Raw genomic sequence first — 13,569 nt, 5'->3', positions numbered from 1 at the left:
GTTCAGTGACATTTTAACTCCACTAGGTACACAAGGTTTATTGCTTACAACCTTTGTGAAATTAAATAATTATACAAACATTGGATCATGAAAACCCATGCAGAATAATGCATGGGACAATGCATGGGACATAAAGTCTCTGTGTTTGAGCATTACATATCCTTCAACGGAAAGCTGAGTAGCCTCTGATTTATCTCTCCCATACATGATAAGGAGTGTTGTTAGGCAAGATCAGTGGTGGAAAAAGCTCTACATTTCTTTACTTAAGTAAAAGTATCAATACTGCAATGTAGAAACACTGTGTTACAAGTAAAAGTTCGGTAATCAAAAGTAAAAGTACAAAAGTATTGGCATCAAAATATACTTAAAGTACCAAAAGTAAAAGTACTCATTATGCAGAATGTGCTGTTTCACAGGGTATCATATAAAATGTATTAAAATCTTTTGAAAATAGCAGATGTACAAGCTCACAACGCATCACATTGCAACGCGTTGTGATCTGCTATTTTCAAATAGCCAAAGTTTAAATAGGGCTGAAGTGGTTAATGTATGTTTTGTAATAATAATTCAAATCTACAAAGTCACTAGTAAGTAAAGTTTTCAAATAATTGCAGCGGAGTAAAAAGGACAATATTTGTCTCTGAGATGTACTGGAGTAGTAGTAAAAGTAAAAGTAGTACAGTAAAGTAAAAGTACCTAACAATTGTACTTATGTACAGTACTTGAGTAAATGTACTTAGTTACTTTCCACCACTGGGCGAGATGATGATGATCATGATGATGATTTTCATATATGATTTTGATATACTGTGTATGAGAGATTTATTTTCTTCACAGATAGAGAGCTGTGGCTTCTGGGTGCAAACTCTACTCAGAATCCTCTAGCCATCTAGCCATGGCTTATGTGTCTGACACAGGAAATTATGTAAGTTCAGTTCACTTTGGTATTTCCTATAAAGCTACTTAGGTTTTTCTTAAGAATGGGTGTGAGCAGACATTGACGGGGCTGATAGACCAGGGACGTCCATCACACATGTCCAGACTGTAATACTGAAACTCTGAAATGGCTGATATAGGAGGAATAATGGGTGTGTCCTATAACACAATTTGGACACTGGTAAAGTTCCCATTCAGAAAAAAAGAGAAACAACATGCACATCCCCAACCCAAGCTTGGGCAGGTGCTGAGCGACGAACAGTAGGCAGAGAAGAATAAATAAACGCTCGCACACTGAGGGCTCCAATGCGACAGATGCTTTATTGCCCCAAAATAAGTTTAAGGAAGAGCTTTGTGCTCGAAACGTCACAGCTTTTTTGGTGCCATAAAGCAATGGTTCTCAAACTTTTTCGTGTCAAGGACCCCCAAAATGATATGTATTTGGCTGCGGACCCCCATCTGAAAATGCTTTGTGCCAGGGACCCCCAGAAGCAAAGATTTGTGTTATTAAATGTTCGCTTTAAAATAAAAGATATTCAAAGATTCTCAAAATGTTCCACGATTAAAAAAGAATTAGCAGATTTACAAGCTAGTGCCGCGCTATGAGCTTGTATATCTGCTATTTTTGAATAGCCAAAGTATAACACACATTTTGCTGGGGACCCCCTGGTACCCCACCAAGGACCCCTGGGGGTCCCCGGACCCCACTTTGAGAACCAAGGCCATAAAGCATCTGTCGCATTGGAGCCCTGAGTGTGCAAGCGTTTATTTATTCATCTCTGCTTAAAGTTCCCATTCAGCCCATGATGTTATTATGTGGCATATTGTAAATTTGTATGTGTTTCATGTTATCTTGAACCTCAACATGCTTTTAATAGATGGACTTAAAAGTCTGTTGTTTTGCCTTGCTGTATGGATGGGTGTTGTCGGTAGAGCAGAAGTAATCTCTGTTCTTTTGGTGAAATGCACATTTAGCAACCATCTTGAATGTCTTTAGCTGTGTGGAGAGGGTTCTTTCTCCTGGTTCAAATGGCTGTCCTGCTCAGTGTCTGCATAGATGGTTTTTGGGGTCTTCCTCGGTTGCCTCTTCAGTGTGGTGTGTTCTTTCACCAGGAAACGCTTGTCTGAACTGGCCTGTGTAGAGAATGACGTGCATGTTTAGGAATACGATGAGCAGTTCAAACACTTCAACCCTATGTTCAACTTTGTTGAACGGAGTCCGCCAGAGGTCTATACTAGGCCCCCTCCTTTCCCCCTCTACACCAAATGTCTTTGCCGGAAATAACCAATCTACGAGGTCACAGCGCTTCGCAATGTGACGCGTTGTGAGCTCGTGGATCAGCTTTTTTCAGCAAACGTTTGCCCCAGAGTACGGATACTACTAGGGTTCATGTGGTTAATATGCACATCATACACACAGATGCACTGCATGCACCTCACACACAAACGGATAATGTCTTTACCATCACTAACATGTCCTTCAGTCGCTCTATGGTCTTCTGATTGGCTCGTCCCCTCGAGACATAGGAAGTCAGAATTACTCTGAGAAAGGAAAATGAGGAATTCAATTATATAATTATATAATAATTCAAGTTCACAGTAAAATGGTAATTTATCTGTATTTGTAACTGAGGGAGTTGTAACCCATTGGTTACATCTCTCAGGATTTTACAGTGTTGGAGGATTACAGGATGCCCTGTGGTATGTTGTGACACGACAGGTTTTCAAGAACTTGTTCTCCCGGTAAAATTTGTGTCAATGTTAGACAACTTCTATATATAAACAGGTTGTCTCTTCTCCTATGATGAGCAATATCACTGTAGTAAATGTTACTTCTAAGCTTATCATACCAAATTAATTATTCATACAGAATTGGATACGACTACGAGTATGTTTAAGTGTGGGTTTTTGTTTAAATCTAAAAGCTAGTGATAGGCAGTAGTGATAGATTCAGAACTCAACATAAACTAGAAAAAACACAAACACAATGCAAATGTAAACAATGCAACAAGAGCAAAGCACTTGTTTAAAGCGGGGCAATAGAAACGACTTTCCAGCCAGGCCTGTGGCTAGAGAGAGAAGAGAGCCATAGACAGAAACGTTGAGTTAGAGAGACACCATGGAGAGAGGAACTGACAGTCACAGACAGAACTCACATTTCTGCCAGGATGAGTGTCATGGCGAAAGCCTCCGAGTACAGGTACCGCAGGACATTCTGGGCAGGGCGAGGTAAAGTGTCCACACAATCCCCTGTCACATTATACACACTGGACCCGCCCCCAAATGGTCCACAAGTAGATGACAGAGAGAACCTCAGGGGGAAGAGAGTATAATGAAAGGTTTAGGAACAGGGAGAAATTTGACTTTTTATTGCACCTGCAATGATAATAAAGGAATGTAACTGAATAATTGTCAAGGCACAATATCAAATATCAAATATGTCAAATATATAATGTTATAAAAACCATAAGTCTTCCACCGGGAGTGGTCGAGTGTGTGTTGTATTTCAACTTGAGCAGGAATTCACATCAAGGGCATTGAGTACAGTTTCATGAGCACACACAGTGTGAATGTTCCATCAGTTTCTTACTGGTGGAGGGCAAATCCCAGTGAGGCAGCAGCCATGGTGAGGCCCAACAGTAACATGAAGTGGAACAGGACGGAGGAACTGGAGGCTCGGAACACTTTCTGCTTTGGAACACAGCACCGCAGAACACAGAACTGTGGCGGGTGGGGGAGCAGATGAGATACAGTTATATAGAAACAGGTGCGGGAACAACAAGAAAGAAAAGTAGAGAGAGATCGAAAGAGAGAGATAGAGAATGAGTTACAAATATACAAACAAAGGTGAGTAATATTGTTTATAGATTATATATAGATATAGATATAGATAGATATATATATATAGATAGAGAGAGGGGCAGTGTCGGCCCTATGGGGGGGCATTGGGGGGCAATGCCCCCCCAGATTAGACTTTGTGCCCCCCCAGTTCAGATTGGCCAGATGTTTTTATTTTTTTAATTTTTTTCAAGCAGCGCAGCGCAGTATAGCCTGCCTTTTTTTTCTCCCGCTGTGGAGTCTGTGCCTGTGGAGATGCAATGCCGACATTACATTAAAGACATTATAGGCCTAATGCTGTAATTGTATTTGTTGTTGGTGCATATAGGGGCAAGGTAAATGAACCGAATTAACCGAAATAGAGTTACAAAACACCCCAAAAAAGTAAAATATCCATCCAATAACCGAAAAAAAGCGCGCGCCGGCGCGAAGCGCCGGCGCGCACGGGTCCCTCACGCACGCGCGCTGCGCGCGCGTGCGTGAGGGACAGGCAGGTGCCCCCCCTAGAATAATTAATGCCCCCCTGCTTATTACTGTCTGCAGCCGGCACTGGAGAGGGGGGAGAGAGAGAGAGATTAACAAAATCAATCAACCAACCTTCTTCATGTAGAATGTGGCCACCAGTTTGACAGTACCAAAGAATGGCAAGAGGGGGCAGTAGTACACACCAACCCATAAAACTGTCTGATTTGACACCTGGTCCAGGACATTGTGGGTGATCGGGAAGTGATTTTTGCTGGACAGCCGTCCCAGACAGGATTCAGGGTACTTCTTCTGCAACAGCCTATGTGAAAGAGTAATGAAGAAATTGCTTCGGACAACGAACAGCAACTGGAGCGTGAGGTTGGACAATACAGGACTGAAGTCTTAAGAGTTCTCTCTCTCTCTCTCTCTCTCTCTCTCTCTCTCTGTATTCTACAGAGTATTCTACAGAATTAGATGTGATGTATGGGTGCATTATTTTGGTTGACAACCCTTGTCATGAATTTTGATTTGATTGCAAGCCACATAAGTAATAATTAGTACAGTTAGCCTTGCCTTCTAGGGACATGTATGTAGCAATCGTGTACGTTGAGGTCCCATAAAGATTATTATTACATTTGATATTCATTTGATAATCTTTGTGGTCACACAAACAGACAAACATACACAAACAAACAAACAAACATACAACTGCCTGGAGTTTGAAATGTGTGCAGGGCCGGCCCTAGGATTTTCGTGGCCCTAAGCAAGATTTTGTTTGGTGCCCCCCCCCCCAAACACCCCCATTATAAAATCATTATGTAATTTTTTATTGCACACTAAAATAATAACGCTAGTTGTTGGATAGGAGATACATGACATAATTATAATATGAAAGTTAAAATTAAAAAATAAATAAATTAAAACACTTTTTCTTTTTTTTGGCCCCCTAGTGGCTGTGTTATTTGTTTGATTCAAACTTACATCCTTGGCAGATTCACAAGGAAGGTCTCGCAGAAACAGGTCAAGAAGTCAAACACCATGAGTTTGTATAGCTCTTTACCAAACTGGTTCTCCCGGCACTATAGGCGCACACAAAACTCCATTTATACACACAAATCTCTAAATGCTTCACAAAACAACAACATACTGTGTACAGTATACTGTATAATAGTATAATATTCAAAAACAAAGTAAATTCCTACACAAAAAACTTTTATATACAAACCTTTGTGACAAACCAAAATCATAAACAGGTACACCGGCACAAGCATGCACACATTTGCGCGCACACACGCACATTAAAACACATTGAAAATCCCCCAAAAGTAAGAACACATTTCATTTTTTAATTTAACACATACTCCCTGATCATCAACACTATACCGTTTTGAGTGAGATTGTTGTTCAATCCAGTTTAACTGACCTTCTGTTTTTGACTGGCGGAGAACAGGAAGAACGTATAGATGCCCAGAGAAGCCAACTTCAAGAAGATACTCCTGGGAACAAAGATATGGTGACTCGCGAATGTTTGCGATAGCAGCATGGCCTAGATACCAGAGCGACCCTCCTGTTATCCAGTAGTCACAGTTTTGATCCCTGCCACAGCTCAACTTAAGCTTAAACACACAGGTTACAGGTGGTATAAGCTCCCTTCATTTGCAGTTTTCAGGGAGAAAACACGAATAGAAATTGAGTGAAAGAACAAGAAAACAGGTCTGAGTAGGTCCTGGAAGATTCTACAATGGCTGTCAGTCTCATGACTTGAACTCCATAGAAAATCTCTGAGGAATTTGAAGAAGACAGTTGCAAAACGCAAACCCAAGAATATCAGCGAACTGGAGGCCAAGATTCCTCTGGAACACTGCTAGAAGCTGTTGTCAGGTTATGCATCATGTTTGCGGCAGGTCACAGCAGAAGAGTGCTCTACTAAGTACTAAAGACGCTTGTCGTGAAGGGTCTGAATCATTTGCAGCTATCATTAAAATTGGCCGTTTGTGTTGAATTTGGAGAAACCACTTGTCATATTGGTTGTGCTGAGCTATTTAAATTGTTTGATTTATTGCAAAGAGATGACAGTTTGTACATTTTGCCAATAAACCTAATTTGCAGTGGGGTACAAATAATTCCCCTTCAATAATACCAATTGGTGTTGTATCATCCTATAATTCTACAAAGCTCTGTGCTGTGTGATCCAAAATCTCTTCTGCCCGGTTCTCCTCAGTGGCTGGAGCACAGCCCATTGACCATTACAGTACCATGTTCCCGTATCCCTCCTTACCTGACCAAGGTGGCGTTAACTTGCATGGTGAGGGAGTAGTCTTCAAAAAATGAAATCCTTCTGAAGATGCAAGGTAAGGTGGCATTGACCAGCGTGAAAACCATGGCAGGGAGGTACTCAAGGACCAGGCTGACCAACCAATAATGACTCTGAGAGACACACACACACACACACACACGCACACGCACACGCACACGCACACGCGCACACACACACGCACACACAAACAGAAGTCAAATGATCACTGTTTCTATCAATTTGTCTGTTTTCCCAACATTTGTATTCAGACCCTCTGGCATACATGATTATGATATCAAAGCATACTGAATTGAAATGAAATAAAAAAAGTCAGAGAAGAGAACCACCGGTGACATGGAGAGAGAGATAGGTACATCATAATAAAAACAGTACCTCAAGTTGAACCGACAAGCCCCCCAAAACCACCACATGTCATTGGTGTCCGGTGTATAAGTACAGTAATACTCTGTAGTATGCCGGTGTCGACACCGATTTAAGCAATATTACACGAGAGGGTGTGCTTTACCGTCATTATTGGCACGCCAGTGATGCGGTCAGGAACGAGGCGAAGCCGAGTTCCGCCAGCATCACTGAAGTGCCAATAATGTAAGGTAAAGCACACCCTCGAGTGTAATATTGCGATTATACAACAGTTACCAACAAAACACATCCAAATGTATTCATATTGTGGGGCAATTAATAATAAAAATGTTTCGCTATTGTCCGTTTCCCTGTAAAGAGAAGAGTTTTTGACTGAGAGACATTAAATAGTCCCTGTAGCAGTGCTTTGAGTTTGAGGCACCGTCTCATCAACACAGCTGAGCTATCAATGCTTGCGCAGTGGAATGAATTCCAGTAGGCTATATGCTCCGTCGTACGACCGTGTCACGCGGCCAAAATAACTGATCTACAAGCTGACAACGCGTCGCGACTGTTAACGAAATGGGAGTCATTTTACTTTACACAGGAGGATATTTATAACCTTCTAACCATTGATCAACCGTAAATCCACCAAATTAACAACATAGTCCATTTTGCATAGCTGTTTGTTCTCCGGTGGCGGCGGTGGGTCAGGCTACTGTCTGTTTGTTTTCCTACCGTGGGACAGAGTGACTTCACAGCACAGCTGTGCCATATAATGGTCTAATCAGGTGCGGACTGGACTGCACTGCGGAGTGATTTATTAATGTGATTAGGCCCGTGCTATGATGCTGGTTTGAAGCACGGCTAGAAAGCTATTTCAACCAATCAGATTGCTTGGTCGGAACTACCTGTTGTATAATATGTATCAATCTCACCTGCTGCTCCTCTAGCTGTAATGTGACCGTGGCAAAGTAGATCAAGCAAAAGGCTCCAGCCAGCAAAGTGAGCACCAGCAGGTTTAAGACGATCCTCAGCAGGTAGAGACGCACCCACTGTCCCGGCGTCCTCCCTGCCTCACGCAGGCCGAAATTCTGCTCGTCTAGGAACAGCTGTGGAGACATTAGCATCAACGTGGCTCTGTGTGTGTGCGTGTGTGTGTGTGCGTGTGCGTGCGTGCGTGCGTGCGTGCGTGCGTGCCTCACCTTACCTTGAGGTCATATCTGATGATGCCGTGTTTGATCCTTGCCCCATCAGGGTCCTGTATGGTGAAGTCCCATCCACAAAACGCCTTGAAGCTCACAATGTCATGGTAACGGTTCCCCACCAACCAACTGTGTTTGTAACCAACTACCAGTCTGTCACACAAGTGTACAGCAACAGCATCTTAGAACAGCTCGCATATAATTATACTTGCATAACATTTTCAGTTTCTTCTAATAATTGTAATGAGAATCGTAACTTAAGCCAGCGATTCCCAACCTCCCAACCACTGGTGGGTTGTCAGGATATTGCTTTTAATGATAATAAGAAATTAATGTACAAAACAACTTGATACTGACTAATAGGAACTGAAAGTACCTGCATTAGTTCAATTGATCCAAGCCGGAACACAATCGATCGATTGGTTATTAAAATAAACATGCTCTGAAAAGGTGACCGCGGCAGCCAAGTGGTCAGATGGGTGAGCTGTGAACACCTTTGACATTTTGAAGTTGGCCCTGATCCAAAAAAGGTTGGGAACCGCTGACCTAAGCACATTTTTTAAGTACTTTTCAATACTTTCACCAACAATGTTAGTATGTTGTTTGGGGCTGACCTGCGGACCACCAGGATGAAACTGATGAAGAGCAGGGTGAGGATTCCACTGAGGTACAGTAGAGGTGTGTTCAAGCATGACAGCTTCAGGGAACCTCGCGTGTAGAAACTGTAGAAGACCGGAGAACGTTGCAGAATGCCCTGAAGAACAGAGAGGAAACGGGACAGTGATGTCTGTATAGCAAACACAGGAAAACGACTTTCCTGAATTGCACAAAAACAAATTTCACCCACTGTTTTACACCTGTAAACCTGTGATGTGACAATAAAGCACACACACACACACACACACACACACACACACACACACACACGCGCGCGCACACGCACACACACACACACACACACACACACACACACACACACACACACACACACACACACACACACACACACACACACACACACACACACACACTCTCACAGAATCAAACAACACACACTCACTGTTCCCAGGAAGAAGTCAAGAACTGAGTCGTTGACATTGAAGTTCAGTGATTCTAGAGGTGAAGAAAATCAAGAAAATAAAAGTTTACTTCAAGGTGTCCACATCTGCTTTACATTAGGCTATATAAAAAATATGTATATACTGTATACCGTATACAGTTAAAAAACAAATAAAAAGGATTTTCAATATTAAAACATTAAACAAAACAAAACTGTATTCATCTGTAAATAAACATACTGTACTGTACTTTTTGCTAATTTTGCTCACTGTTACTTGCACTAATGTACAGAGATACATACACGTACTTGATGTATAGGCTACTGTAGATGGATGTACCTTCTATAAGTCTGTATAAGTGTACTGATGTATTAGATGTAATACACCTTCTACAAATCTGATACTAAATTATGCCCCCCTTTTATTGATTTTTTGCACATCCCCATTGCTGCTGGGTTTTTTTAAGGTCAGAATGTGTGCCCAGCCTGCACTTTCTAACCTTTTTACTTACTTGATCTTATATTATTGTTCTTGTTCTGTCATTACAATGTAGTATTAGCTCTATTATTATCTCATGTATGTTGTATTGCTGCTTGTTAGCACAGTCTTGCAGAACATGTCACACTAACATTTCGCTGCACGTACCTGTATGAGTAAATGACAAATAAACCGTCTTGATTCATGATTCTCGATTAATATTGTTATTACTGCTGGCATATTTTATCACTGTAATGATTAAACTAAACCTGCTTGTGGTATGAAAATGAAAGCAATTATAACTGTATTCTTATTTTTATAACCAAATAATTTATGTTACTACTGGTAGCGTGACTCACCAGAGCTGTAGCCCCTGCCATAAAACGCTGTTGGTCCTACAATGAATGCTGATATGATGACACAGTGGAGAAGGTTCAAATAAAGCAGATACCTCAGGAACACAAAGTAGGCATTGACACCTACACCAAATCTACCTGGAAAACAACAAGAGGAGAGGATTGAGGATTTCATGTCTCGTCTTGCTGTAACATTTTGTAGGCCTATACTCTCAGAGTAAAAGTAGCACTTAGGATTTTACTGTGGATAAGCTCCAGGCTGCCACAACCCCTGGGTCAAATGATATAGAGCACAAATGATGATCTGGTGAAGTCCCTCTCACTTTCAATGGTGTGGAGAACTTTTCTCCATGGCAACAGGCTCAGCAAAGCCTCTCCCATATTTGCCCACACTCTCTTCCTGTTGATACTCTGGCTCCGCCTCCAAGATTCCCAATAGCCAATAGTTCTTCTCTCTCGCTCAAACTCCAGCTTCCTCCACCCCCTCATTGGCAGATGTACCCAAGTGGAAAGAAATTATCATTTTGGGGGGATGCTGCATTTAAATTGCACTACGTTATGTTATCATATAGGTTAGATTGGGTACATTCAGCTGACACTTTTACAAAGAGCAACTGTTCTTCAACAGTAGAAAATGTTTCAATTCAGGTCCCAAACAGCCAATAGTTCCAAAAGTAGCAGCTACTAAGTAGTAAGTAGTCATTATTCTATCAAGACAAGAGCGAAGAAACAGCGTAGACAGAGTTTTTTCCCCCCTTATCTTGTGATATAGCCGTACTTCAGCATTCTAAAAGCATGAGATAAATTACTTAAATTCGTTTTGAATCTCTCACCAGGCCTCTCTCCTCCCCTGCATAGGCTCAGCCAGGTTCTTGGGAGGATCGACGTATGCCTTGTCCTTAGCTCCACCAGAGAAGGGACCATGGCTGAACCCAGCATTGGGCCTTTCCTCTGGGCCCTTGCAGGCTCCCCGCTCCCCTGGTCTTGCCTGCTGGGGCCGTGCAGCCTGGGAGCTTGGCAGCTGGTCGAAGATCTCGGTGTGATGGTAGACATAGTCATCAGACACGCTGGACATAATGCTGGAGCAAACACTTTCCTCTGTGGAAACAAAGAAGGTTCACATGTGGAAAATGGCTGGACAGAGAAGATGTGTGAGACTAGTAATAACAACTTTTTATAGCAGTGCTTAGAGTCTAAGCGCTGCTATAAAAAGTTGTTATTACTATATTGTCTCTAAGCCTTAGACAATGTCAAACAATGACACAGAGTCTAATAAATATAATACAATAAAAAAGAATGTAATAGCAATATATATACTGAATATATACGTATACCGTATATCATGTGACTTTGTAAAGTTGAATATGCCGAAGGAAATATTCGACTAGAAAAGGCAGATGTAACACTTGTGTTTATACTCAGCAACTGATCAGGAAGTGGCTCAACCACCATGAGTATCGAAAAAGACAGATGTTCGTTAGAGGAAGAAGGTTATGTATCCTCACTTTATTTAGGATATTTGAGAACCCAAAAATGAATGGTATAGGCTACTGTAGTAAATGTAACCTGCAAGAATATATACAGTATATGAATGTGAATATACCGTATAATTTACTCTCGCTCTGTCTCTTACTATCTCTCTCTCTCTCTCTCTCTCTCTCTCTCTCTCTCTCTCTCTTTCTCTCTCTCTCATTCTTGCTGTCTCTCTCTCTCTCTCTCACACACACACACACACACACACACACACACACACACACACACACACACACACACACACACACACACACACACACACACACACACACACACACACACACACACACTCTCTCTCTCTCTCTCTCTCTCTCTCTCTCCCCCCCCCTCTCCCCCTCTCCATTGCACACATAAAACACAAGATATTTTCTATGCCTACCTGAGAGGAGTCTTGAGACGTTTCGAGTTTCATGTGCGTCCATGTTATGTGCGTCCATGTTATTGTCTCAGCATCTCCCAAACCCTCGGTTCGGTACGCTTCTGTGCATTACACAGCACACTGATCACTTAATAACCGCACATTAAGGCCGCTGAATGTTGATCTGGGGTTAGTGTTGTTGTACTGATCCGACTGGTGAGATTTCAATTCTGGCAGATGGAAGAGATGCTAGTTCAGTCATAAAAAACAGGAAGTCATGTTACAGGATGTAGACATTTGTGGTTACTTTGGTGGCTGAAACGTAAAGTGCAAAGGGACAAAACAGCACAGGCACACAAATGTAGAAACACAAGTGCATAGGCGGACACGACTGAAACACACACACACACACACACACACACACACACACACACACACACACACACACACACACACACACACACACACACACACACACACACACACACACACACACACACACACACACACACACACACACACACACACACACACACACACACACACACACACACACACACACACTGAGAAAAAGTATGAGGCAGATGAGGCTAGGAAGATGAAGATGTGGTGAGTACAAATCCTTGAGGACGGATGGGATGATTATTTTTCTATGCCATTAGGAAAGACACACACACACACACACACACACACACACACACACACACACACACACACACACACACACACACACACACACACACACACACACACACACACACACACACACACACACACACAAACAACAACTGGCAGGCTCTCTAAATAGCCTGAGAGAACTAGTAACAACTAACCTTTAGAGTCTAAAGGTTCTTCATATAATAGGTCCTCACTAATGCTCATGATAAAATGATACAATTTTTTTCTACTTGGTCTGTGTCTCATAGGAGGGCTGTGGACAGTCCAGAAACCCGTCTACCAGTGACATCATCGTTAGGCAAGATTTTTTTACCCAAAAAGATTTTAAAAAATGTATTCAGATTTTTATTAAGGCGAGAACAATGGGATCTATCATTGCATTGCAACTTTCCAGGAATACAAAGCCTGCAGTTTCTATTAGCTTGGATTCCCCATCGATGATGTCACTGGTAGACGGGTTTCTGAACTGTCTACAGCCCTCCTCTGAGACACAGACTGATTAGAAAAAAATTGTACCATTTTATCATGAGCATTAGAGAGGACCTATTATATGAAGATATGTTGAAAAGTGGTGAAGTCTTCCTTTAAACATAGACATAAAGACAGTGAGTGAGACAGACATACATTTAGATAACCATGCCAGTGATGTACTAGCATAGCAATAGTAATAGGCCTACAATTGATTTGTACAGCATCATTTATCAAGTACGAGTACACCATTCAATGTAATAAAGCGACAGAAAAGAACATGGCGACCACGTCCATTGAGTTCAATGGAGAAGTGGCGCCCTGTTATATTCGGTTCTTCAAGCTATATACATTAGCTCAGCTTATAGGATGACACAGATGTAGACAACAAGACAGGGAAAACACTGCAGATGGGATACAGTTAGTTAACAAGGCTAAACCATATTAATGCCTTGTTACCTTTTCAGTGTAACGGAATAAGGTCAGGTGGACAGGTGACCACTTTTAAACATGATTGCTGCAATCCTGTGTACTCATCAGC

At 41.9% G+C, this 13,569-nt stretch overlaps 1 protein-coding gene across 2 annotated transcripts; it reads right to left on the bottom strand.

The window, feature by feature from the left end:
* Nucleotides 1–18: 18 nt before the first annotated feature.
* tmc8 (transmembrane channel-like 8) lies at nt 19–12,097 on the bottom strand. 2 transcript variants are annotated; one of them, XM_084044903.1, is made up of 16 exons: nt 11,904–12,097; nt 10,825–11,089; nt 10,315–10,475; nt 9,995–10,129; nt 9,161–9,213; nt 8,715–8,854; nt 8,106–8,229; nt 7,834–8,007; nt 6,518–6,666; nt 5,663–5,735; nt 5,221–5,318; nt 4,372–4,558; nt 3,527–3,657; nt 3,093–3,248; nt 2,400–2,478; nt 19–2,070 (listed from the first exon to the last, which is right to left on the bottom strand). In XM_084044903.1, exons 1-16 carry the CDS (start codon nt 11,959–11,961, stop codon nt 1,930–1,932), a joined length of 2,124 nt encoding a protein of 707 aa, XP_083901029.1. In that variant the 5' UTR covers nt 11,962–12,097; the 3' UTR covers nt 19–1,929. The 2 variants fall into 2 exon arrangements, with proteins under 2 accessions (XP_083901029.1, XP_083901028.1); XM_084044902.1 differs by having other exon boundaries at nt 8,106–8,253; nt 11,904–12,095.
* Between the last annotated feature and the right edge of the window lie 1,472 nt (nt 12,098–13,569).

This window comes from Gymnoscopelus microlampas, assembly GCF_963454915.1.
Source record: "Gymnoscopelus microlampas genome assembly, chromosome: 2".
Lineage (NCBI taxonomy): Eukaryota > Metazoa > Chordata > Actinopteri > Myctophiformes > Myctophidae > Gymnoscopelus > Gymnoscopelus microlampas.
This window is presented reverse-complemented; position numbering and strand designations above follow the sequence as displayed.

Excerpts from the sequence above, each read along its gene's own strand:
- tmc8 (XM_084044902.1), bottom strand. The coding sequence starts at position 11,961 with ATGGACGCACATAACATGGACGCACATGAAACTCGAAACGTCTCAAGA. Across the intron at positions 8,008-8,105 it reads TCATCAGATATGACCTCAAG|CTGTTCCTAGACGAGCAGAA; the intron begins GTAAGGTGAGGC and ends ATGTCTCCACAG. Across the intron at positions 5,319-5,662 it reads CCGCCAGTCAAAAACAGAAG|TGCCGGGAGAACCAGTTTGG; the intron begins GTCAGTTAAACT and ends GTGCGCCTATAG.